Source organism: Xiphias gladius, chromosome 4, assembly GCF_016859285.1.
Source record: "Xiphias gladius isolate SHS-SW01 ecotype Sanya breed wild chromosome 4, ASM1685928v1, whole genome shotgun sequence".
Classification (NCBI taxonomy): Eukaryota; Metazoa; Chordata; class Actinopteri; order Istiophoriformes; family Xiphiidae; genus Xiphias; species Xiphias gladius.
The window spans coordinates 5934210-5957507 of record NC_053403.1 but is presented as its reverse complement, the minus strand read 5'-3'; the positions used below and the strand labels follow the sequence as shown (position 1 = coordinate 5957507).

Below are 23298 nucleotides of genomic sequence, written 5' to 3'. Positions count from 1 at the left end.
ATTTGTATGTATACGGGCCAGAAAAAAAAACCTAGACGTTGCTGTGCTATGGCAAGATTGTGTCCGTAAGTGACACAGAACAAGCTGATTAGCAAAGATGTAAAAACCGCCAAAGACGTGATATTTCCATCTTAGTTTTTATTCCACAACTTTTCTGAACAAGTGCTGTAGTTTTTACGTCAGCGGTGCTTACATAAGAGGCTTCATGGCTACAGCACAGGTAAACTGGACAAATATTATGTAAAAGCTAGAGTGATTAAAAGGGTTGCTCTCATTCCTGGTCTCCCTTTGCGTGTTGCACAGTGCTGTTCAAAGGGCTGTAGGCGATAATGGGCCTTTTAGGCAAACAAACACCAGTGGAGAGAGAGAGAGAGAGAGAGAGAGAGAGTCACAGGTGTGCCTTTTTTTAAATTTTTTTTTTTATAGGAAGTTTATTCAGACCATTGTCACTCATAACAAGGGTGACAGGACAACTACTATCGGACATTCATTTTATCATTTTTTTTAAAATAGTAAAGTAAGTAAGGCTTGCATCAGTAAAGCACAGAAAGTCTAAATATGCAAAGGTCATACATTAATATACATTAAGACACTGAAGTATAGAGAAAGTGAAGAATAAAATAATAAGAAATAATAATAAAAAAAAGCAATGTGCATTAAAGCTGTTTAAACACCTACTGGAGCAGACATAGACGTGTTATTAATACGTTTAACGGACTCGGTAATGAACAGTTCAGCAGAGGGGTGACATTTAGCGAATTTCGACCCCTGAATAGGAAAATCACCCAGTAGGACTAGTAGTGTTGTCCCTTGAGCTTCTTGGTCGCTTTCGTGGTACAGAATGACATCTTTGGCCTGGGTTGCTTCCCCCGGAATACTACTGTAAACGGGCACTCGTGAATAAACCTTTGATTTGCGTCTCCTTCCCCTTGCCTTGCGAGGTTTCGTCAGGTACAGGTGTGCTACTTCCTGCCTGCCCCATTTACTCACCGCGGTGACGTCGGCGGGTGCTGACGAGCAGGCGAAACGTTCCGGTCGCGCGGCCGTTCTCCCCCCTCACCATGACAACGGCACATTTCAGCATCGTCACGCGGCAGAGCCGTTACCCCCTCGGCTCGTGATCTAGAAACGATTGTTATGTAAAATATTGTGGTGGTTGCTTTGTACATTAGAATTCCGGGGATATTTTTCATGTAGGACGGCCGTCTTTCGCCGTCAGGGACCCTCATGCGTCGGAGACCAGCCAGAGGCAGAGGGAGACGCCGTTTAGCTGCGTGAACAACATGGCTCTGCTTCAGCATCCCCGGCTGCTGCTCACTTGTGTTGTGCTGCTGTCCGCGGTCCGACGTACCGACGCTCGGTCCTCTCCGATATCGGACCAAAAGTCTAAAATGTCGGGGGTGGAGGAGCTCTTTGAGGAGTTCCACAAGAAGCTCCAGCAGGACCAGACGTACAGGGTAGGGGATGTGATTGACTCCTGCGTGGGCGACTTCAACGCCGTCGGGGAGCGCATCATCCGGTCCAAGGCCTCTATCGAGCAGGGGGCCACCTTCCTGCTGGCCCCGGAGAGGGTGTACACCTGGAAGGACTGCCTGCACGCCTGCTGCTCGCAGCCTCACTGCACCGTGGTGGTGGTCCAGGAGGACCTGAGGCAGCCCGGGGACAGCCTCAGCTGCTACCTGTTCAGCTGCACCTACAGGAATAAAAATGTCTGCTCCTTCGCTCCACAGCAAGGCTTCACCACATACAGCCGGACTCCCAACACAACGCAGGGACACCTCCCTGTTTCACCCAGCGGTTCAGCCAGGAGGTCCGGGGAAGGGCTCCCCGATGGGGATGATACACAAGGTGGGAGATCCTGGTACACAACCTATACCCTGATACCCAGAATAATAACACGATTAGCCCATATTTTGATCCTTATGTGTGAATACATAACCTACTGTTCATCCGTATGTTAAGATGTTGCCCTTGCAGTTAACGAGTTGCTGTATGGTTCACTTACTCTCTTACTTACCTAGAGATTAAGTGTTTAGTAACCAGGTAAACACATTCTGTGTAGCTATTTACTTGTTGTTAATTATAACTAACAACAACGCAACAACACATTTCCACTGCTGAACAAATGAAGAACTCTGCCATTTTTATAATGGGCACATAGTAAAGGATTTAATATGGTTACCTTGCTATTTGTGACATTTTACCCAGTGGTTCATTAATCAAAACCCAACCACTGGTGGTCAAATTAAAATACAGCTAAGTAAGGAGAATTTTCAAATGTCATATGAAGCTTTCTTTTTTTTTTTTTTTTCTGCTAAACTAACTTGCAAATTTACAGAAAAAAAAAAAGACTTGACATTTATTTTTGAAGGAAAAATAAATGACGAACAAGCACACCAGTAAACTGCTTATGGTGATGACATTTGTTGTGACTCACGGTGGTTACTGGAACGTAACTTAATCAGTCATTAGCATGCTATTCTTCTTATACAGTAAACAAAAAAAGCAGTGAAAAAGTGAGGAATTGTAATGTGGTGCTTTGTATTCCAGGACTTGTAAGTCAACTCTATTCTTGGGTCGGTCACTGATATACCTTTATTTACTGTGCAAGGACATACTGGAGAGGCTTATGCGATAACAGACATGAGGAGGGTGGGGTATAAACTAAGGTCCCAGAATTTCCTTTCCCTTAAGGTCTGGAAAAAGGTTGGTACATAAAAGTTTATTAGGTTTAAGAAAACTTTATCATTCATTATGAGTTCTTTTGACCTGGGGGGACGACATGCAACAAATGTTTCCAGCCAGACTGGGAATGTTGCAGTTCCTGTTCAGCGCCCTTTTACAATTGTGGCAGTTTTTCAGCCCATTTACTGCAGTCTCACTTTAATTTCCCCACTAAAAGGGATGGATTGTTTCAATACAGTGTATGAGGTTTTACATGAGCTTCCTAGTAGTTCCATAGGTCTCAGCACGTTAGGGTCAGCTACTAGAAGCTGCTGCTTCTCTTGATAAAGCAGGCAGGGTGGGTTAATGATTTGCCTTTCAGGTTCTGGTTTTGCAAAATTAGATCAGGACACTGAGACCAGCAGCAGGTGTTTTTATGACAACAGTTATCTCTTCTGTTTATATACAGGTGATTTCCATGGACACTCTAGTGCAGTTACAAGAAACTGTTAAAGTATAGAGCTGAAACAGTTAGATAATTAATAATTGCCTACTGTTTTGATAATCGAATAATCGTTTAAGACATTTTTCAAGTAAAAATACCATACATTGTCTTGATTCAGCTTCTCAGTGTGATTACTCTGTGCTCTTTTCTGTTTTATCTCCTTCTACGTTTGGGTTTTGGATTGTTAGTCAGACAAAACGAGACGCCTGAAGACGCCATATTTGGATTTAGGAAATTTTAGCAGGCATTTTTCACTATTTTCTGATGATTTATAGACCAAACAATGAGTCAAGAAAATAATCGGCAAATTAATCAACGCTGAAAATAATCCATAGTTGCAGTCCTAAATAAGTACAATCTTTTAATCAAATGCTCTATCCTTTAATAATCTGACCACAGTACAGCAATAGGAACACCTTTTATGTCTTAATCCACTGTGGAATAAAGCAATCATTAATATGCAAAGTGACAAAAAATGAGTAAATCTGAAATAAAGTAGGTGTGTAGAACACACCTTCCATATGACCGTGGTTTTTGTTCTTTGCAGACGTGGATGAGCCTCCTCGCAGTGACGCTGGGCAAGATGTGGTGATCCAGCTGCCCACAGACTGGGCCGTCCTGGATGGCCGGGACAGTGTGGACGACCATGGGATCAGTCACTATGAATGGACCCTTGTTAAAGGGGACACAGCCATCAATATGAAGGTCAGAGTTCACTTTATATAGTAAATGCTAACAGCCAAGCCATCTTGCAGCATAGTGACCATATGCAGTCTAATTTGGGTGCTCCATGTGAGAGAGAAAGCCTGTAACTCTGGCAGTGGCTTGGCTCTAGCCTGTTCCACTTAATCGAATTTAATGTAAATGTTGCAAAAAAAGAAAGCTAGAGGTCTTTTCTCATTTTGGGGTCAGATAGTTCTAACATTTCCATTTGCAGAATGAATAACCACAGGAATTAGAGTCAAATCGCAGTTGTGTGTTTGCATTAGTTATGTCGACAGAGCGCCATAATACCTTGCTGTAACGACAGAGATAAAAGTTTATTACACCCAAACCTCCCCAAAGACAGCAGCAATGTTGGAGCCTGCCCTTTAGTCATAGCCCTAGAGGCAACGTGGGACGCTTCCAACACAACATGTTGTGTTTTTAATATAAATACTCACACTTTCATGCCTCGCGAGCACGGCCTGTTGATTATCCTGCGTAACCGAGGCATTGTTTGTGGAAAGATATGTTGCTGTCGGCTCTTTAGAATAGGGGTGGATGATATGACAATGTATACTGCCAAATTTGTCTGCTGTCAGAGACTTCAGACTGCCATACCGTAACTATCCCTTTATCACCGCAAGGGGTATTAGGCAATTGTGGACAATGTTGTAAATCAGTGATCTGGACTGTTTTATGGCAATATCAGATGTTGATATCAGATATCAGATGTTTTTCGGCATCAATATGATGAAGCATTTTGATTTATCAACTATGTACTTGAACTTTACCTGTCAAGTTTTTTTTTTCATTAAACAATCTCTCGACTGAATTGAGCATTTCATCTCATATTCCAAGCAAAAGTTTTTAATCATGCATATATATTTGTTATGCATTTTATGCCTTTATTAATCAAACAATAGAAAGATGACAGGAAATGAGGGGAGAGAGAGAGAACTAGGGGGACGACATGCAACAAATGTTTCCAGCCAGACTGGGGATGTTGCAGTTCATGGTCAGCGCCCCAACCCCCAGGGCTACCAGGGTGTCCACAGATGTAATTTTTTTAATACATTGAGAATCACAAAGAAAATGAATGCTCCCTCCACTGAATTGGGTCGGGGACAGATGTCTTGCAAGAGGATAAAGCTTGGCAAAAAACTCTGCAAACTAAAGTATCTGCATGACTGAATACTAGTGGGGGCATGTAACAGGGCAAATGGGTGTTTTTCTGCTTTGTTCGGATTGACCAAAGCGGTTTGTAAACATTTTTCACAAGTCAGCTAGGTTTTAAAAAGGAATGATGCTGGAATCAGATTTTGTAGCCTACCCCTAAACTCTGCTCACACGTTCAAGAGAAACTTTAGAGGCTTTTAGAAATCTCTAAAAGCCTCTACAGAGCCTGCGCTCGTACGGTTTATTCAAATCCGATACCAGAACTGTTGCCCATCCTTAGACTTTTTTTGTATGTGTGTTGAAGGCGACCCATCCAGGGCTATTGAAGGTTAGTGGTCTCCAGGAGGGTGTGTACACCTTCCAGATGACAGTCACCGACACAGCAGGCCAGAAGAGCTCCGACAACGTCTCTGTCACTGTGCTGGCACCAAAACACCAGGCAGAAGGTGATGTACTCACTAATACGTGTATCTGTCTTGTGTGTTTCTGCTCTTAGCTCCTCTACGATGTACTGATTCTCCCTTAGGTTCAAGGTTCATAGTCATTCAAGTCCAAATTAAGGTGTTCCTGAAGCTGTTTTTTTTTTTTTTTGTGGTAACGGTGCAAGACTTTTGCCAGATGTCTAGTTATTCTTTTGTGTCCGCAGTGTGCACAGGTCACTGTTCAAACTACCAGTTCAAGTGCGATGACGGTTGCTGCATTGACATCACCTACGCCTGTGATGGGAAGCAACACTGTCCAGACCGCTCTGATGAAGACTTCTGCCCAAACTGTAAGAGACAGTTATTGTCCAGAAAAACATGACTTGATGGTGGAAGCACAGTCTTTTTTTAATCTCTTGTCTCATCGGGCTCAGTTAAAGCGTATTGGTGTAATGGGCAAGAATGAAGAAAAAATTTGCCGAAGCATACAGACCTCCTCACCCTTCCTTGGATTTTCTGTGATTTCGTTAGTTGACAGCAGCAGGAAGTCAGTGACCCACACTGACGACCTGCCCAGCCCTCATCGGCCTGGAGCCCAGACAGAGGAGGCTGAGGGTGGCTCCGTGCTCCAGACTGGGCCCAGGAAGACCATGGAGAGCAGCATACCATCTCAGGAAAGGAGCGAGACTGCTCTTCCACAAAGTCCCGGTCAACAGAAGGCTTCAGCCAGTCAAGGTAAGGTTTCGTTTGTGTTAAAAGCGCTTCATTCACACTCTGTAACATTTTATCTCAAATAACTGCCGGAACATGTTGCTCTGCATGATAACACAAAACATAGTAGAGTGGTAATACATGGTTGGATGGGAATCCGCCAGTATTTCTTTTACTTTAGGTGTACGTGTTCAAATGAGCTTAACAATATGATCCTCCATCGCCATGTCATTAGTGCATTATCCCTTTGTAAAGAGGCAGACATGGTTTTAGGGCGTGTCTGGACAGAGAAGCAGATGGAGGCCTCATAGGCAGCCACTGAGTCATTGCACTGAGCCGAAAAATGCTGGCAAAGCCACAGGGCCACTCTGCAGTCCCTGGGAAAGCAGCTCTGTCCCGGATACTCTCTGGGTGCTGGAACAAAGCACCTCTGTCCCCTCCGTCATCTGATCCCCGAATCAGGCTGAGACTGACTAAAAGGGCTTGTTCCCCCATTGCTATTTTAGTATAGGTATTACTGGGGTGAGGTGTATTCTCAGGAGTCTTTTCTTCATTTCGCAAATGCTCAGTCCCATGTCCACACACTTGGCAATCTTAGATGAGACTTCATAGTTAAGACAAGAGAGGAGAAGTCAAAGGGAAGAGAACCAGAAATATTTTGTACATTGTTGTCTAATGTGTGCTCTGTTGGTTGTGGGTAATGTGGGTAATATTCTATCTCTGAAATTAACAATTATTTTTATCAGTAATTAATCTCTCTTTTTTTTTCAGAAAATGGTTAATAATATCCATCCCAATTCCCCAGAACCTAAGATGATACCTCATATGCCTTGTTTTTTTTTTCCTAATCAGCAGCCCAACAAACAAGCATTTTTAATTTCCAATACTATCAAACAGAGAAAACCAGTAAATTCTCGCATTTGAGAAGCTGGAATCTCTGAATGTTCGGCTTTTTTTGTTTGATAAATCACTTGAATGACTAATCATTTACCGAAATTGTTGTAGAATAACATTTTTGCAATTAACTAAACTCTAAGTCCACTAATTGTTTCAGAGCTACACTTCACCAGTGATCCCCATTCAGGAGTGCTTGTACACAAGGGGGGTGCCTTTGCAGTTGCCAGGGAGTCTGGAAAGATTGTGGAGTAGCTCAACAGATTTTTTATAAAATTCAATTTGGTAAATATACAGCAGTACTGTGCAAAAGTTTTATTCACTGAAAGTCAAGTGAGGATATTTTCAAAAATAATGTCAGAATGTAATTTTTATTTATGTTAACATCTTGCTAAGTGCAGTAAATGAAAAAAACTAAATCAAATCAGTTTTTGCTGTGACCACTCGTTGCATTTAAAACAAAGTAATTAAAAAATAAAAAAACCTCCTCTATAAAATCAGTACTGTGTAATAACGTGCGGTTGAAGAGCAGTTCAAATGAGCACGTTTGGAAAATGATAGGTGGTATCAGTGATCGGGCTGTAGGGGTAAGACAGGGAACCACTGCACTACACGAGCCACTCGCTGCAAGGGAGTCATTTCCCAGTGTCAAACGTAAAACGAGTTAATTGTTTCTGGCTCTCTTTCTCTGTTCCTGTAGATCCATGTGCTGCAGCTCCAGTCGTAGGACCTTGTAAAGGCACCTTCCCACGCTGGTACTACGACCGACACGCAGGAGAGTGCAAACACTTTCTGTATGGTGGTTGCCAGGGCAACCATAACAACTTCCTCCAGGAATCCGACTGTGTCAGTGAATGTATACAAAAAAGTGAGAATTTTACTTTTCGTCCTTTTCTTTTCTTTTCTTTTTTACCCTAATTTTTTAACTGCAACATAAAATATTTTATACATTTTACAAATAACGTAAACATCTTTTTGGTCCAGCTTTCAAACCAGCAACCATGGCGCCTCCTGTCACCAAACAGACAGAGATAGGTCCATTTATTTTTTTTAAAAACTTACAAAAAAAAGCCTTAAAGCCACATCAGTATCTTAGTGTTAACAGTTTACTGCTCCATAAACTAAGCTGTATTTGTACTTTTGTCATAGCTGCCCCTAAAGTCTCCCAGAGCCAAGCAGAGAGCAATGTCCCTGTGGTGAAACGATTTCCAGCGATGGGAGGGCATCCAGTCCCAGAGTCAGGTAAGACCCAATGTTTGTGTGTCTGTCCAGCTCTTGTTCCTTTCTCTCTTTATACGTAATGTGCCGCTCTAAGTGTCTGTCTCGGCCTGTTTCCTCCTCCTCCAGGTGCAATCCTTCCTCTGGCTCTCGGACTAATCATCACCGCTCTGCTGCTGCTCATGATCGGCTGTCGTCTCAGGCTTGTTCGTCACAAGCTGAAGAAAGCCCGACCTCTCACCACAGAGGAGTCAGATTACCTCATCAACGGCATGTACCTCTAGAGGATCAACCAGATGCAGCAAATACAAGAACGCAGAGATCTGACGAAGAGAATCGTCGAGGGTGTCATCACCAGAGCCTGAGCCAGGACTTTTTAGATTTGCACTCCGTATTTCTTGTCTCTAATTTGTCCCCACTGCAGGCCGGACACATCTCAACCTTCTGCTGTCACAGATGTTTCTAAACACCCCCCAACTGGTAAATCTGCTGCTGATAGATGCTGCCGTCAAAACCAGTGACATTTAGTCAGATGCTTGTGAGTTCATACTTATGTTGTCTTGAGAAAATCTGATTCTTAATCAATGATGAAATATCAATATTCCTACTTCGATGCTGATATATTGCTGTCAATATTCCCCCCAGTGACTTCTGGGATATGTATCAGAGGCTTTTGTCTGTTTTATTAAAATAATTTTTATTCCTCAATTTGGTTATTTTGATATTTTTATTTTCGTTCATTTTCCTGACTTGTGCTGCGTGAGAATATGCTGTATTTCTGCCACTGGATGGCACTGATATACCGTATTTGTGCTGTAGAGTGTACCGGAGTGAAGCTGAACTGAGGGCAGAAATGTAATACTCTGGAGTGCCTGTTCTTAAAATTATTCTCTAAGTATCCCAGAATAATAAAGCCATAGTCGTTTCAGTCTGTCATACCCCACTCCTGCCTGAGTCTGTTGCAAATTTTTCTTTATCGAGCAAACATTAGTGGAGTATGTAATTGTATTTGCGCAGATGTATTCCCTATAAGTGCTGTCTTTCATGTGAGATATTAAAGTTTATTACATATCAGAAAATGCTGGTGTGATCTGTTGACAGATGATTCACAAAAATGTAAGACTTCACCTTTACACACATTTTAAACCCATTATTAAACTGCCATTGAGGACAGTGAAGTCATTGCCTCTGTCTTTTCTATGAACATGAGGATTCTGAAGGCTGAGAGGTTTTCAAGGCTGAGCTTTATATTTTTAGAGTCACTGTCTTTAAATTTGCCTATTCTTCACATTATTCTCCAGACATTATATGAAAGCAGAGTTTACAAAATTAAAAAAAAAAAAATAAAAATCGAAGACTTTGCAAACTGTTTTTGGTGACTAGCCACACATTTCTTAGGAGCGTGGGGTTGCGCTGAGGGAATCTGGGCTCGTGATCTCAGTAAGACTTTTATGTTCCTGCCTCCACACAAAAGATTCAGCAATAAAAGGCAGACAAAACCATAAGCATCCCTTTATTTTCATATGCCAAGCCAAATATCATCCATCACTTAGATCACCCAAAATAAAATGTGCTTTTTTTGATTTCATGTAGTTTTTTTGTTTTGTTCCCCTCCAAAAAACAGACATTCATTTTGCTTTATATTGTTGGAGTTTATTTTGGCAAAGCAGTGACTATCCCATTTTTCATCAGTCACTAGAAGAGCCTGCACAAATTGTTAATGGAAAACCAGCGGCAGAAAGCAACACATCACCAAGTGGAAAGCACAGCCCTGTATGTGCACGTGTGTCGGGTGTTATTAGTGCGCCGCTCTCTTTGGAGTTATGCTGAGTGTGATCCAATGCGTTTGCTTATTCTATGTGTAGAATGACAAAGAGTGCTGCACATCAAACAGGATGTGTGGGTTACATCAGCCACTGTTTTGCCTGTGTGTGTGTGTGTGTTCCTAGTACTGCTCGCAAGGGGGAAGAAAGCTCATATGTTAGCAGATAAGTCTACGGTTAGATGACCCACACACACCCACACCCACACACACACAGTAGCTAAGTGAATTATCTAAAACTCTCAGGCTTTCCTCATCGTTGTCCGGCGTTCCTCCTACATTCAGCCCCGATGCTGCTGAAATGTAATACTCTAAAAATAGCTGATTGCAATTCAGATGATGAAACTGCAAAAAAAAACAACAATAAAAAAAAACAAAAAAACAAAAAACCTAAAATCCAGCAGTTAAAAATAATACATAACCAAAAAGATGCAGGCCTGAAAAGGAAAACAAAACGCCCTCCCCAAATATTTCTTTGCTGAGCTTCAAGCAGTCTCTTCCCAGCCTTTCTGGGCTGTCATGAATGTGATACTCTAGTCCATCGTTAGACTTAAACAAAAAAAAAAAAAAAAAAAAGCATGTTTTGTTATGCTTTGAACAAAATCTCAAGGGCTGTTTGACCCCATCCAAACTTTCTCCAGGTTCAAACTTAACGGTGGATTATGGACGGTCTTCCTCTTCAAAGTTCATCCCTGCGAGAAACAAAAACAAGTCAAATGTTACAAAAGAGGAAAAGAAGAGCAGCACGCAAGAAATGCAACCGTCCTCCCGTCATGCAAAACACAAGGAGATAGAACAACATGCAAAACATTAAGATATTTTGTCACATTAAAATCCAAACAGTTACAGGTTTTTGTTTTCTACATCTCACAGAGTAGAAGATCAAAGGGTGCCCAGACCTTGTGAGCGCCCAAATTAAGTAGCCATGCTCTGAAAACCACACGTACGTCTTCACACCGCTACTAGATCAGTTTATTATTTGGGTTCCAAAAAGACTATGACTTGAAATTTCAGTAGTCAGACGGGGTTTCGTTGAACCAATTTTGGACTATTGTGTTAAAAAAAGATGAAGGAAACGTGCAGCTAGTTGGTATGGTATGGAAGAAGCAAAAAATGTCAACAAGCAGCAAAATGCAGCCCCTTGTGATCCATTGCCTGCTCCAAGCCACACCATTTCACCTTTGCCACTGTGAGAAGGAGAGAGGGGGAGGAGGGGGAGAAGGAAGTCACTTCCACCTGGACCACTGCTTGTCTCTGTCTGTTAAAGGCACATAAATCACCCCCATCAAGGGTTTCATTTTGGTGCTGCCGTCCTCCATCTTGTCGTACTGCTCCAACATCTGGTTTCCTCCCGCCGGGCCGACGGGAAGAATCAGCCGGCCGCCGGGCTTCAACTGGTCCAGGAGCTGGGAGAGAAAAAAAAAAAGGTAAAATGTGGTGAGTCGAGAGCATGGAGATACAAAGGGACCGGGATGGCTGAGAAAAACGTTGCAGCATTGCTATATCAAGCCAGTACAAAAGCTGTGTTGTCCGAAGTCGGAACTGCAAGTAATTTGGGGATTTCTCTAAGTTATGTTCACTGCTTGTTTTGAAGTGAGCTGGAAGAATGTGCCCTTGATCAGCAGCTTTCAAAGTATTCAGAGAGACTCACGGCTTGGGGGACGGTGGGTGCCGCTGCGCCGACATGGATAGCATCATAAGGCGCCTCCTCGGCGTAGCCCATTCGCCCGTCTCCCACTGAAACACAGACACAGGATATAACCTACAGGCTGCCAGCAACACCTCATGGATGGATATCCTCATCGTGTTGTCAGTTGAACATTGAAACACGACTGCGATGCTTATCTTAGCCTATACTTTCCATTACTGACGAATCTATCCCTTCGGTTTTCTGCTCATTCATTATTTAGACCAAGAAATGTCTCAAAGACATATACTCACCACTATTACACCTCAGTAATGTGACAAATATTTTTAGGGTGGTATCTAGTTCTTTATAACAGATTAAGTATGCCAACACATCTCACAACTCTACAAAAGATGTCTTTTAAAAACAGCCTACTTAGTCGGACCTCTGACAAAGACACCACAGCGACTCTCCTTCTGATGTTACTCTTTGACACCAAATAGGTTGTGTATCGTAGAAACGTAGGCGCAAGAAGCTGACGCGTCGGCCTACACCTTTTCGGTCTGCTGAAAATCTCTTTGTGCGTGTTACTCTGTTGCGTTGTATTTTATTGTGCTGCTGGGAGTAATCTTTCAAATTACATACAGTGTACGCAGCAGTACCCAGAAAACGTTTGGTAATTCCACTCAAATCAATGGGAAATTGGACTTTATTTTCTTGACTAAAAGTCAAGTTGTAAAACAAAATACATAATCCAAGCAGGCAGTTTTCTGCCCGCCCACGCTAACAATGTGTCCCAAACACAAAAAGTTTCCAACCCCCCCAATCTACTGAGCAGAACGCACAGTAGTACGTTTAGTTCCCCACTGAGAGGACAGCGAGGTCTAACTAGCATTACACTGTCCCTTGTGTTAAAAGGCAGCTACAATGTGCGCCATTCACGCGATTTCTAAAAACGTTTGACAACAGAACAAAGGAATGCACTAAATGCCTGTAATCTTTCATCAATGACATCTTACCTATTAGCTTGACTCGGCCCGATGTTATCAAACTGGGGTCATCTTTCTTCACATTGTTTATAGAATCGTCTACCAGCTCTTTGATGTGATCAATTCCTATAACTTTCCCTTTAGGACCTACCTGTAAAGCGTGGAGGGAGGCAAGGCACTCGGGTCATACACAAAGAGACACATTTTTTTTTAAATCTCATTTTATTTCGATTGGTTGGCAAGCTAATTAAATGATCAGTGTAATGCATCAGAAAGCCACCGAAGAGAAGTTGCATGTGTTTACCCGTCACGTGTGTGGCTCACCATTCGTGCGAAGCAGACGGACAGGATTCCACTCCCGGAGCCGACGTCCAGAGCTTTGGCCCCCTCGTAGAGCTGGTCGTGTAGGAGCTCCAGGGCGTAGGCGTGCTGGGTGGAGGGGGGTGCGTCAACAAGGAAACTGCATTACAACCCATCAGTCAGCATTCATATTGCACCTAACGCCGACTATGACAAGGTACAGCCCACTCAGGACATACAGGGGGTGAAGCTAGCTGACAAGCTGACAAACATCACGACTTGTCCCTTTCTGTGTCTGTTAGCATCACACAGCTATGAGTTCTAAGCATCTTTCAGTTTGCTCACACTTTCTGACATGAAGCTAACCTGCCAGCAATCATTTCAAATCCATATAAATTGCTTAGATTTGGTTAACTGTCATTGTAAACCACTAAAAATAAGCGATTAGGATATATTTTGAATATTAAAAAAAAAAAAAAAAAAAGGAAGATGCTGTGGAACATTTTTCTGACTGCTTCTCTTTATCTACTGAATGATTTAATAGGAGCAAGCGTTACAAAAAAAAATTCACGGGGTGCAGAAATGTCTGAGAGTCTTTAAAGTCATACCATGTGTGGGGCGCTGATGGTTGCTTGATAACCTTTTGGTTAAAAGAAAGGCTTTTGGTTAGTTCATCCCTCAGATGTCAGACTGCATTTGGATTTCAGACTGATGAATGATTACATGAGCAGACGTACCTATTGACTGCGGCGAGTCCATGTAAGGATTACACCTAGAGAAATGGGCTCGGTCTGTGGCCAGCATGACTTCATAGACCTTGTCGGATTTAATAATGCCATTTTCTGCAGATGCAAAAGAGTATGTGTCACTGTGTATTATAGAAACATGCACAAGTACCAAACACCAGGAAGAAAAATATGTAACATAATCTTGCAGCAGGATCACACAGAGACAAAAATAATATACAAATTACACAACCAATTACCAAAATTATAGGTATGTTTGGGATGTGCAATACAACATATACTGTGAGCATTTGTCAACCATCAGAGTTGGTGTCTATGCCTTTATAACTCTCAGTGTACACGAACGTTGTGGGCAATTTTCCAAATCAATGAGCAGGACTGCTGTTACGGCAAACTTTTATTTTATTTATATTTTTCTATTATTTCTGCATCACTGTGATGATGTCCTTTGAACTGTAACATTCCTGTCTGGTTACTTTATACCCATTATACCCATTATACCCATTTCTAGAAAAGATTTTCCAGACAAAGACCTATACTGACAACATGCTATAAAATTATATATACCCCGATGGAGGATTTTATCCATACCCCTATGGTAATGGTACATTCAGGGAAAAAAAAAAAAAAAAAAAAAATCAACAGTATGAGTCTGTGTTGATCAGAGTGTAAGCAAGGAGCAATCAGCGGAAAATACTGAGACAAAGAGGAGTGGAAAATCTGAAAATTCATGCAGAATGAAAATTAAGTTGCAAATCAAAATATGCCCACCATGGAAAAACTGAGAATATCCGAGGAAATGCAGGATGAAATAAAGACTACAGCATAAAAACAGATGAGCCACACATGTGTACTGACATGAACTTGTCTACAGAAAGCCACGCATACTGTACCTCGGGACCAATGAGACCATTGTGGGCTATCTGCTATCTGTGTGTGTAATATATACACACACACACACATCTATCTATCTATCTATCTATCTATCTATCTATCTATCTATCTATCTATCTATCTAGATATATAAAAAGAGCCAAAGCTTACAGACAAGTCATGGAAGAAATTTAAAAAAACCTCCCCAAAGTAGTATTACTGTCTTCAGAATAAGCCCCCCTAACAGGTTCATGCAGCAGCTGGTGCCAAAAGCAGGAAAAGCCAACGACAGCCGGCGCTGCTCTCATTACCGACTCCCGTCACCCCCAGAGTTATACACCGCCTTAGGATACATTACAAATAAACCACACAAGCTGCCAGATGGACAACTAGTAGTGATTTCTGAAATTAAAATTACTCATACACAAAGATTTCAAGCTGTTTTCTTCATCCAAAATTATTCTCAGAATTCAAAATTGTCTGTTTCTAGGCTGTAGACCTACTTAGTATACAATTTGAAGGCACATTTAATTTTCCTCCAACAAATAACTGGGTGCTGAACTTTTAAAACTCATGAGGCATTTGAGGTTTTAAAAAGAAAACACAACTGGATGAACTATTACTGCCTGAAAAGACCAGCTCTGAGCACCAGTCAGGAGGACAGAGACAATGACAAAGTCGTGAATTAGCATGCATCCTGTGTGTGACCTGTTTAAATCCAGTTTATAAGAACTCCCACAATCAGTAGGAGCAGAAAATCCAAACAAAACAAAAAAAAGCCCACCTAAAAAAAAATTAAAAAAAATATATTTGAAGTTTTATTAGCACCTGTACCATGGTCAAGTAAGATAAGTTTTAACCCTACAATGAAACATTAAGTTACCTGTTTTTACTGATTTCCAGCATTTTATTATCCTGTACTGAAGAGCTTTGTATGCTGAGGAGCTGGCTTCAACTTCATTATGCAGATCTTTTTTTTTTTTTTTAAATTTCCCCTCATGCAAGAAAGATAGAACAGATATGAAAATAAATAGAGATGAATTTGCAATTTGTGCTTTTGCTTTTGGTTAAAAGCAAATAGAGGAAGATCAATCATTTGTTCCCAAACCAAAATGCTTACTGCTGAACTGTCTGCTGCAATGCTGTGCCGTGCCGTGCCGGACTGCACCGAATATAAATAGCTCTGGTAGATATTTTATATTGAAAGTGGACTTACATACTCAAGTCTACAGATATCAGCACACTGAATATACTTTTGATATCTGCAAGTGAGAAACCTCACATGTCTGATCAGTGCTTTGCCTCTTTTACCACACAATGCACTACCATCTGATTGCGGAATAAACCATGTGGCAATGATGGCATTGATGGCATTGATCACAGTGGATTTAGCACCAGATAATAGCCTTCTAGCAGGATGCCACACTGAGTCACTGCTCCTTTTTTTTTGGGGGGGTGTCCACTGTAGCCTGAATAAACAACCGACGGCCGATGTGACTCAGCAAATTGTCATTTTCAGTCATCCGCTAAAAAAAAAATAATAAAATAAAAAAGGCACTACAGAGAGTAGCCTCACGCGTCCAGCTGTCGGCGTCATTCAGGTAAAATTGAAGTGAATGGTGCAGGGACAGATATCAATGAATGTGGGCAGGGCACCTAGCAGCGCGGCTAACGCTAGCTACAACGTCCCAAATGACGCACATACAGCTAGCAGAGTAAGCTAACCTTAAAGCAGAACTGGGGCTGCACAAATATTCTGCGACCACATACAAGATAAAAAGGTAATGCGCGTGTTTGCTGGTCATTTATTTTTGCAACGACGGAGGCATGCATCTGTTCCACGAGGGAAACGTGGTTTGGGAAAGGGGTGGAGAGAGGTAACGCTGGGTCAACAACAACATACCACATAGCTTAGCAACCAGCTAGCTAGCTACCGCCCCTGTGTGTCAACCTCAGCCCCCCGAACTAAACCCTTTTTCCGCCGAGCTGTCGGTGACGGCGTCGGAGCCGCCGCTCTACAAAAACCATTTGGACTCACTGCGGAGGTTGTTGACGAGCTCTGCGTGGCTGGCTCCTCCAGATTTCCAGGCCATTATTAAGCAGACTTTGCGGAGTAAGTAGACAGCAGCTGTCAGTGCCGCGCCTGCGCCGACGGTTTTGCCGACGAATCTGGCAACATCCAGAGCAGACGGCGGAGTGGCGGGCACGTCACCGGACATCCAGAGATGTTTCACCGCGGGGCGCCCTTTATAACGCACAGCCTGGCACACAGCGCGGGCATTTTAGAGGATAACGAGTCCGATCAGATTCATGCATCAGCCAAGATTGATGCGCAGGAAAACGCCACATTCCTCACTCAGTACAGAATCAGATTCGCCGCAGGAGCACGGGCGGCGGCCGCTAGGTGGAGTGGGACACCTGTTGTGTGTGTTTTTTTTTTTAAACTCACATTTTTCCCCTTACTGAGTTCACGTTATCAAAAACACAGTTCTCTTTATAGAGCGTGCAGCGCAGCGCAGCACATCCAAAATGCAACCAACACATCAACTGTTTCGGTTGCATTGCTTCAAAACTCTTCATACAGTCAGCACAACGGAAGTCAGTGTAGGCTACACTTTGGGATCACTTTTCATTGCTTTGATAGAAAATGCATAACCCCCCCGTTTTTATTCAGCTTTGTCGTCTTTGCTTTTGCTGTACGTCCATGCGTATTTTCCTAAACATACTGCGTGGGGGAAGTCATTTCCTCATGGAGGTGGAAAGGTTTATGATCAGAAAATAATTTTTCTCAGCACAATTAATGCTGAATGTCTGGACATATCTGCAGCAGATTGACAGGATGGATCAGGCCGCACGAAGATTGTTTCCCGGGCGTATTAAAGAGACAACGTAGGGTGCGATGTGAATGCGGAGGGGCGAGATTGACAGGATCGACTAGCGCAAAAAGGAGAAAAAAACTATAGTATTAGTCGTAGTCTACACTTCTTACGAGATGCTGGTGGTAATGCACAATTTCGTTATTTCCTTGCCGCCAGAACACACCCAGAAGAAGGACGGTCGGCTGATTTGGTCGTTTGAGCCCACTGGACCACCGTAGTTACGTACGCAGTAGCAGGCGCGTACAGTTCGGTTTTGATCGCGGATGCTAAGCTAATACCAGCTAACGGTTTTTTTTTTTAAACTAAAGTGTGGGAGATTGTTTCTTTTTCAATGGAGAGTATAAATGCTAAATATGTCTCCCAGAAAATCAGCAAAACGAGATGGAAACCAGTGTCGTACTCGTCTTTGCAGCACCCAGATATCTTTGCGACCGGCTCGTGGGACAACGAGGTGGGCAAGTTGACAGTTAATGTTTATGATGAATGAACTTCACGCCAAACTTCATACAAAAATGACACAGTTTTGTTTAATTTCGCAAATTAGCGGCCTCACTCATGTCGTAATTGTCAAATCGCGAACTGATACATGTCATGCACCGTAAGGTGTCCTGTCGCCATGCATCCAGTGCATGAACACATCTTATATTTGATGCAGGGACCTCGGTAACATTGAACTAAATCTGTTAATAACCAGCATAAGGGCATACTTGGCTTAGTCGTGGCTGGTAAGTTCCTTGAGAGAAAGTAGACTGTTGACACACAGTGGTGGAAGAGGTGCTCATAACACTCCCTTAGTGAAGCAAGCAAATGTCTGGGGAAGAAGTGCTGTTTTGTGGAATTAAACCTTCTTATCGTTCATTCATCACCTGTGTTTCTTTTAAGAAGTGCCTGAGACAAACTCTAGTAGCTTCCCAATTTCAGTGTTGACTGTGGAATATTTGGAATGAGAAATAATTGTTATACATGTGAATTTTCTGCCCCCCCTCCCTTTTTTTTTTAAATGTATTTTGCAGTAGTCCGTCAGTCCTTTATTGTTTTTATTTGGTGTAATTCTATTTGTCTTTCCTTGAGTTTTTAGGAGATGTCTTTGTAAGTATAGCTTCTTACCTCTCCTCATCATAAACTGATAATTTGTTTAGTTTGTAAAATCTTAATATGTAAACTAACTTTAGCTGTCAGATGAATGTAGTGAAGTAAAAAGAACAATATTTCCCTCAGAATTGTAGTGGAGGAGAAGAATAAAGTATCTCAAAACTTTACTTAAGTACAGTTCTTTAGTAAAAGTACTTAGTTACTTCCCACCACTGATGCCTGATTAGTGATATTTGGTCAGTGTAACGACTGCATCTAAATTGGATTTTAATCAGTGTGCGTCTGTTGCAGGACAACAAGATTTCCTTCTGGTCCATTGGAAATCATGGAAGTTCTGGCATGGAGGACGGATTTGAAGGAGATCCACAGCTCTTATGTGAACACAAGCATGATGGAGATGTTCTAGACCTTCAGGTAAGTCTCCTAATGTAGTGTAAATAACCTAATATGACGAAGACAAAGTTATAAACATTATAGGATCTTTCTGCTGTTTATTGTGACCTGAATTCATTAGACTTGGCCTTGTGGAAAGGAAAAAAACAACTTTGTTATATAAAGTACAAAACAATAACAGGAACTGTTCACTGTCAATGTATTTGTTGAGTAGAAAATCTTAAATGCACAGTGTTTTACATTGGTGACCCAGGATAAAGGGATCTTTCATGAAAAGAGATAGATGCGACACAGACTGGGTAACCAAATACGTATCGCTGTGATGAATAAGCTAAACTTTTTTTATCTTATAACCCTGTGTAGTTAAATCGCGAGAGCTCATTTACCTTCGGTCCCTCAATATTTTACAGTTTCTGGACCAAGACCGCATCGTCACAGCATCTTCGACTGGAGCCGTCACCATCTTCCGCCACCACCAAAACAGTCAGGTACACATTCTACTCGCGCCCCGTGTGCTTACTCAGATCCAGTCTATGCTGGGGGCAATCCGTGATGAGCCTGCCTTTTACATGTGGATGCATGGAGACTGCAGCCATTCCCAGCGGACCCTGGACAGTAATGTAATATCTTGTGCTTCCATTTGGTGCTCTCTGTGGAAGATGTCACGGCATTGCTGACATTAGTCTGCAAACTGTAAGTTTGACTCTGATTGGAGCAACATTTGACCTGGATCTGAGCCCACTTTTAGACAAGGGAAAACTAGTGGTCTGACCCTCATCTTGCATTTCTTAAGTTATTAGTCTGATTTTAAAGCTGGGAATGACTTATGCATAACTGAAAATTGCATCATGCCCACAAGGTATTTTATTTATTGCTTTACAAACCCTTATTTGACAATGAACTTTGACTAAACTAACAGCATCAGACCCGGAAATGGCTACACAAATATGTTGTAGTTCATGGGAAAGAATTTTGGACAAACTGGATATATAACATACTTGTGGTTTGATAATCATCTTTGTTTCTTCTTTTTCGACTGCAGACAATATCGGTTTCTCATCACTGGGCAAGAGCACACCGTTACCCCTGTGACAATGCCCCCTGTACCGGTGTTGTGTGCAGCAGCCCCGAGATTGTTACGGTTGGCGAAGATGGCAGGATCATCGTCTTCAGAGCCGACCAGGAGGGAGTGATTCGAGTCATAGGTGAGAAAAAGATTAAGCTGCTGCAGCCAGACCAGCGCATCACATTAAAATGCACAAAGAGTTCACTGACTGATGCAACTAACATGTTTTACTGGACTATTTAATCATCGCTAGAGAATGCAGACAGCAGCACGATTCACGCCGTGACTTACCTGAGGACAACAGAGATTTTGACAGTGAACTCTATCGGCCAACTCAAGCTGTGGGATTTCAGACAACAGAGCAACTCACCATCCCAGATTCTCTCCCTGTACGATCTCCTCAGTTATAAGCACAAAAAAAAAAATTACATTTCAAATGTCGACTTTTTCTGTTTTGCTCTTTCCTTAGTGTGTTATATATCTGGGTGATTTTGATTATAAGCAGTTCTGACAAGTTGTTTTCTTCTCAGGTCAGGGGATAGAGTTCCTCTGCACTGTGTGGACAGACATCCAAACCAGCAACACATTGTGGCCACAGGAGGCCAGGACGGCATGCTCTGTGTCTGGGATGTGAGACAAGGAAACACTCCCTTCTCACTCATGGAGGCGCACTCTGCTGAAAGTAAGATTTTATTGAGGGCAGATGATTTAATTTACGAGATATAAGCATACAGGTTAATTTTTGAAGAAGTTACATATGGAACGGTTTATATTTCCCTTTTTGCCATAAATTTTGATTTGTTTTATGAAAGCGTTTTTGTGGTTTTCTGCTTAGTGTGGGAGGTCCACTTCCACCCGACCAACCCAGACCATCTGTTCACATGCTCAGAGGATGGCTCGCTGCTGCACTGGGAGACATCCACACATTCAGACATGCCCTCCTTCCTACAAGGCAAGTCAGAATATTACGTCTCTCCTGTTGATTTTAACCACTAAGGAGATGACAAATACTATTTTCCAAAGAAAACAACTGCTCGATGCAGCAGAGAAATGGCACTTTTACTACACAAATATTATGTAGTGCTAAAGCTTTTTTGTTCCATAATCCAGAAGATATGAGGCCAGATTTTACCATTATACACTTACAATGTTCACTTGCTATATAATGTAAGTATTAGTTACGGGTGCGTTACTGTGGTTATCAGGTGGGCTCATCGTTTCACGGGTGTTTGGCTGAAGTGGTTGTAGATTTGTTTATTTGTCAGCAGGATTACGCAGAAAGTACTGAGCCAATTTGCACCAAACTTGGTGGAGGGATGGGGCATGGGCCAGGGAAGAACCTGATTAAGATCTAGTTAAAGGGGTAGATCCAGGAATTTTTTTTAATCACTTTCCTGAACACTGCAGGAAAGGGCAGTTTTCCACATTTTCGTCAATATTCGGTTTGTGCTCTACCGAATGCCGATCTATTTGTTGGCTGTTTTTATTAGTGAAAGAAGATGGGTTAAAAGGTTATATCATCTGAAGTAATATATGTGTGTTTTAAGGATTGACAGATTTAAAAATTGAGTGGTGGAATGTACCTAAGTACATTTTGAAGGTACCTTACTTGAGTATTTCCATTTTAGCTGTTGTCAACTGTGACCTCTAGCCTCCCAAAACCTAAACCAGTCACCAAATTGTATCAGCACATCATATGATTGAGCCGTCATGACAGTTATACAAGACAGCTCAATCCTTCCTTAGAAAAACATTTGCCTCTGTCAGAATCATAGGATACTTGTATTTCATGTATTAATCATACAGCCTTGGCTGTTATCTTTTGGTTGTCAGAGCGACCACAAAAACACCGCGTCAGCTAGTGTGATACAGATAACCAAGAGCTTAAAAAGCAGGCATATCAACATGCTAAGTAAACTGTACAACAACTTACTAATAGTACAGTTATCCTAACAATCTCAAATTGCAATGTGATATGTTTTATCATCGTGTTCCCAGGTGGCAGGAACAGCAGCATGATCTCTCGCAGCGCAATGGCTCCGGCCGGAGGGAACCAGTCCCTCGTCAGCGCCTGGCTGAGCGGAGACTCCAGTAAAGGCCGTCTGGAGACGAGTCACATGCTGCCCAGCCAGACGCTGTCGGTCAACAGCTTGGACGTACTCGGACAGTGTCTTGTCTGTGGGACTGACGGAGAGGCTATTTTTGTCAACAGACAGGTCCCAGTTTAGAGAGTTGTTAGTGCACCGGACAAGATGCTTATTTTGCAGTTTTGTTGTCTGCTGTGAGCATACAGGGAGCCACGGATACCGTATGTTCAAAAGTGTGCTTGTGACACTTTGGCTTTACTTGTGTATTTTTCTGTTAAATGTTTCATACACGTTTTGCGGTTTCATTGATGGATCATCATGGGTCAAGGTTTTTGTAAATCATTCCAAGCCAGGTATTTCAATTCAGCAGTACTTTTTGTATGGATGTCATTTAGAACAATTTTGTAAATGAATAAATAAAAAGCCCTTATACAAATGTCGAACGAGTTCCTTAACTGTTTTCTTAATACAGAAAATCAATGTTGATTATGGTTAGTTTTTGTTTTGTTTTGTTTTAACGCCACCACAGGTGAATATTGTAGTTCTGTTACTATATTTACATGTGGAGTTTAAATTACCACGGCTGTTGTACGGCAAACGTAAAATCTACCTTACCAGTTCAGACCAGTGGTGAACCCTGGTGCGGGTGAAAAGATGATTCAGGGATGAAGTGAAGGCTGAAGAAGTTGCATCCGGGGAACTTGTGTCACGTTTCCCTGAGCTTCACCTTATAATCCCTGCACTACCGTTTACGGTCTGTCTTCTAAAATCAAAGTTATCAGGATATCGGTGTGAAGGGCTCAGTGTGTCTCAGATTAGCATGATTTTCTTCAATGAAATCTAACAAACATAAACCTCACAGATTTAGGTTGTTTCTGAGGGGCACCATTTTAATTTAAAACCCTTCCTTCCTTCACGTGTGTTTTTTGTTTTTGTTTTTTTTTAACTCTTTAGTATGGATTGTCCCTAACTATCATATCATATTTATTTATGAATGTGTACTGTTCTACTTTGTGCACATTTGTTGTTTCATATATGATTTTTTTTTATGTCAAATGAACAGCGTGTCATTTTATTTTATTTTTAATGCGACTTTTTAACATTTCATCATTTTTTACAGATGAAAATT

General features: G+C 41.9%; 3 protein-coding genes across 7 annotated transcripts; 2 read left to right on the top strand and 1 right to left on the bottom strand.

The window, feature by feature from the left end:
* Positions 1-1028: 1028 nt before the first annotated feature.
* Positions 1029-9449, top strand: lrp11 (low density lipoprotein receptor-related protein 11). 3 transcript variants are annotated; one of them, XM_040125246.1, is made up of 9 exons: positions 1029-1848; positions 3717-3874; positions 5355-5496; positions 5697-5822; positions 6004-6207; positions 7778-7945; positions 8062-8112; positions 8227-8319; positions 8425-9449. In XM_040125246.1, exons 1-9 carry the CDS (start codon positions 1284-1286, stop codon positions 8577-8579), a joined length of 1662 nt encoding a protein of 553 aa, XP_039981180.1. In that variant the 5' UTR covers positions 1029-1283; the 3' UTR covers positions 8580-9449. The 3 variants fall into 3 exon arrangements, with proteins under 3 accessions (XP_039981180.1, XP_039981181.1, XP_039981179.1); XM_040125247.1 differs by lacking the exon at positions 8062-8112; XM_040125245.1 differs by having other exon boundaries at positions 8062-8319.
* A 477-nt stretch (positions 9450-9926) lies between these two features.
* Positions 9927-16883, bottom strand: pcmt (protein-L-isoaspartate (D-aspartate) O-methyltransferase). 2 transcript variants are annotated; one of them, XM_040125250.1, is made up of 8 exons: positions 16691-16883; positions 13771-13875; positions 13642-13673; positions 13058-13162; positions 12764-12884; positions 11769-11854; positions 11354-11523; positions 9927-10809 (listed from the first exon to the last, which is right to left on the bottom strand). In XM_040125250.1, the coding sequence occupies exons 1-8, from the start codon at positions 16869-16871 to the stop codon at positions 10797-10799; spliced, it is 813 nt and encodes a 270-aa protein (XP_039981184.1). In that variant the 5' UTR covers positions 16872-16883; the 3' UTR covers positions 9927-10796. The 2 variants fall into 2 exon arrangements, with proteins under 2 accessions (XP_039981184.1, XP_039981185.1); XM_040125251.1 differs by having other exon boundaries at positions 11297-11523; positions 16691-16871.
* nup43 (nucleoporin 43) lies at positions 16345-23108 on the top strand. Of its 2 annotated transcripts, none has more exons than XM_040125249.1 (8): positions 16345-16433; positions 18915-19037; positions 19427-19504; positions 20059-20221; positions 20336-20471; positions 20613-20764; positions 20918-21034; positions 22081-23108. In XM_040125249.1, the coding sequence occupies exons 2-8, from the start codon at positions 18963-18965 to the stop codon at positions 22308-22310; spliced, it is 951 nt and encodes a 316-aa protein (XP_039981183.1). In that variant the 5' UTR covers positions 16345-16433; positions 18915-18962; the 3' UTR covers positions 22311-23108. The 2 variants fall into 2 exon arrangements, with proteins under 2 accessions (XP_039981183.1, XP_039981182.1); XM_040125248.1 differs by lacking the exon at positions 16345-16433 and adding an exon at positions 17494-17982 and having other exon boundaries at positions 22081-23107.
* Positions 23109-23298: the final 190 nt, after the last annotated feature.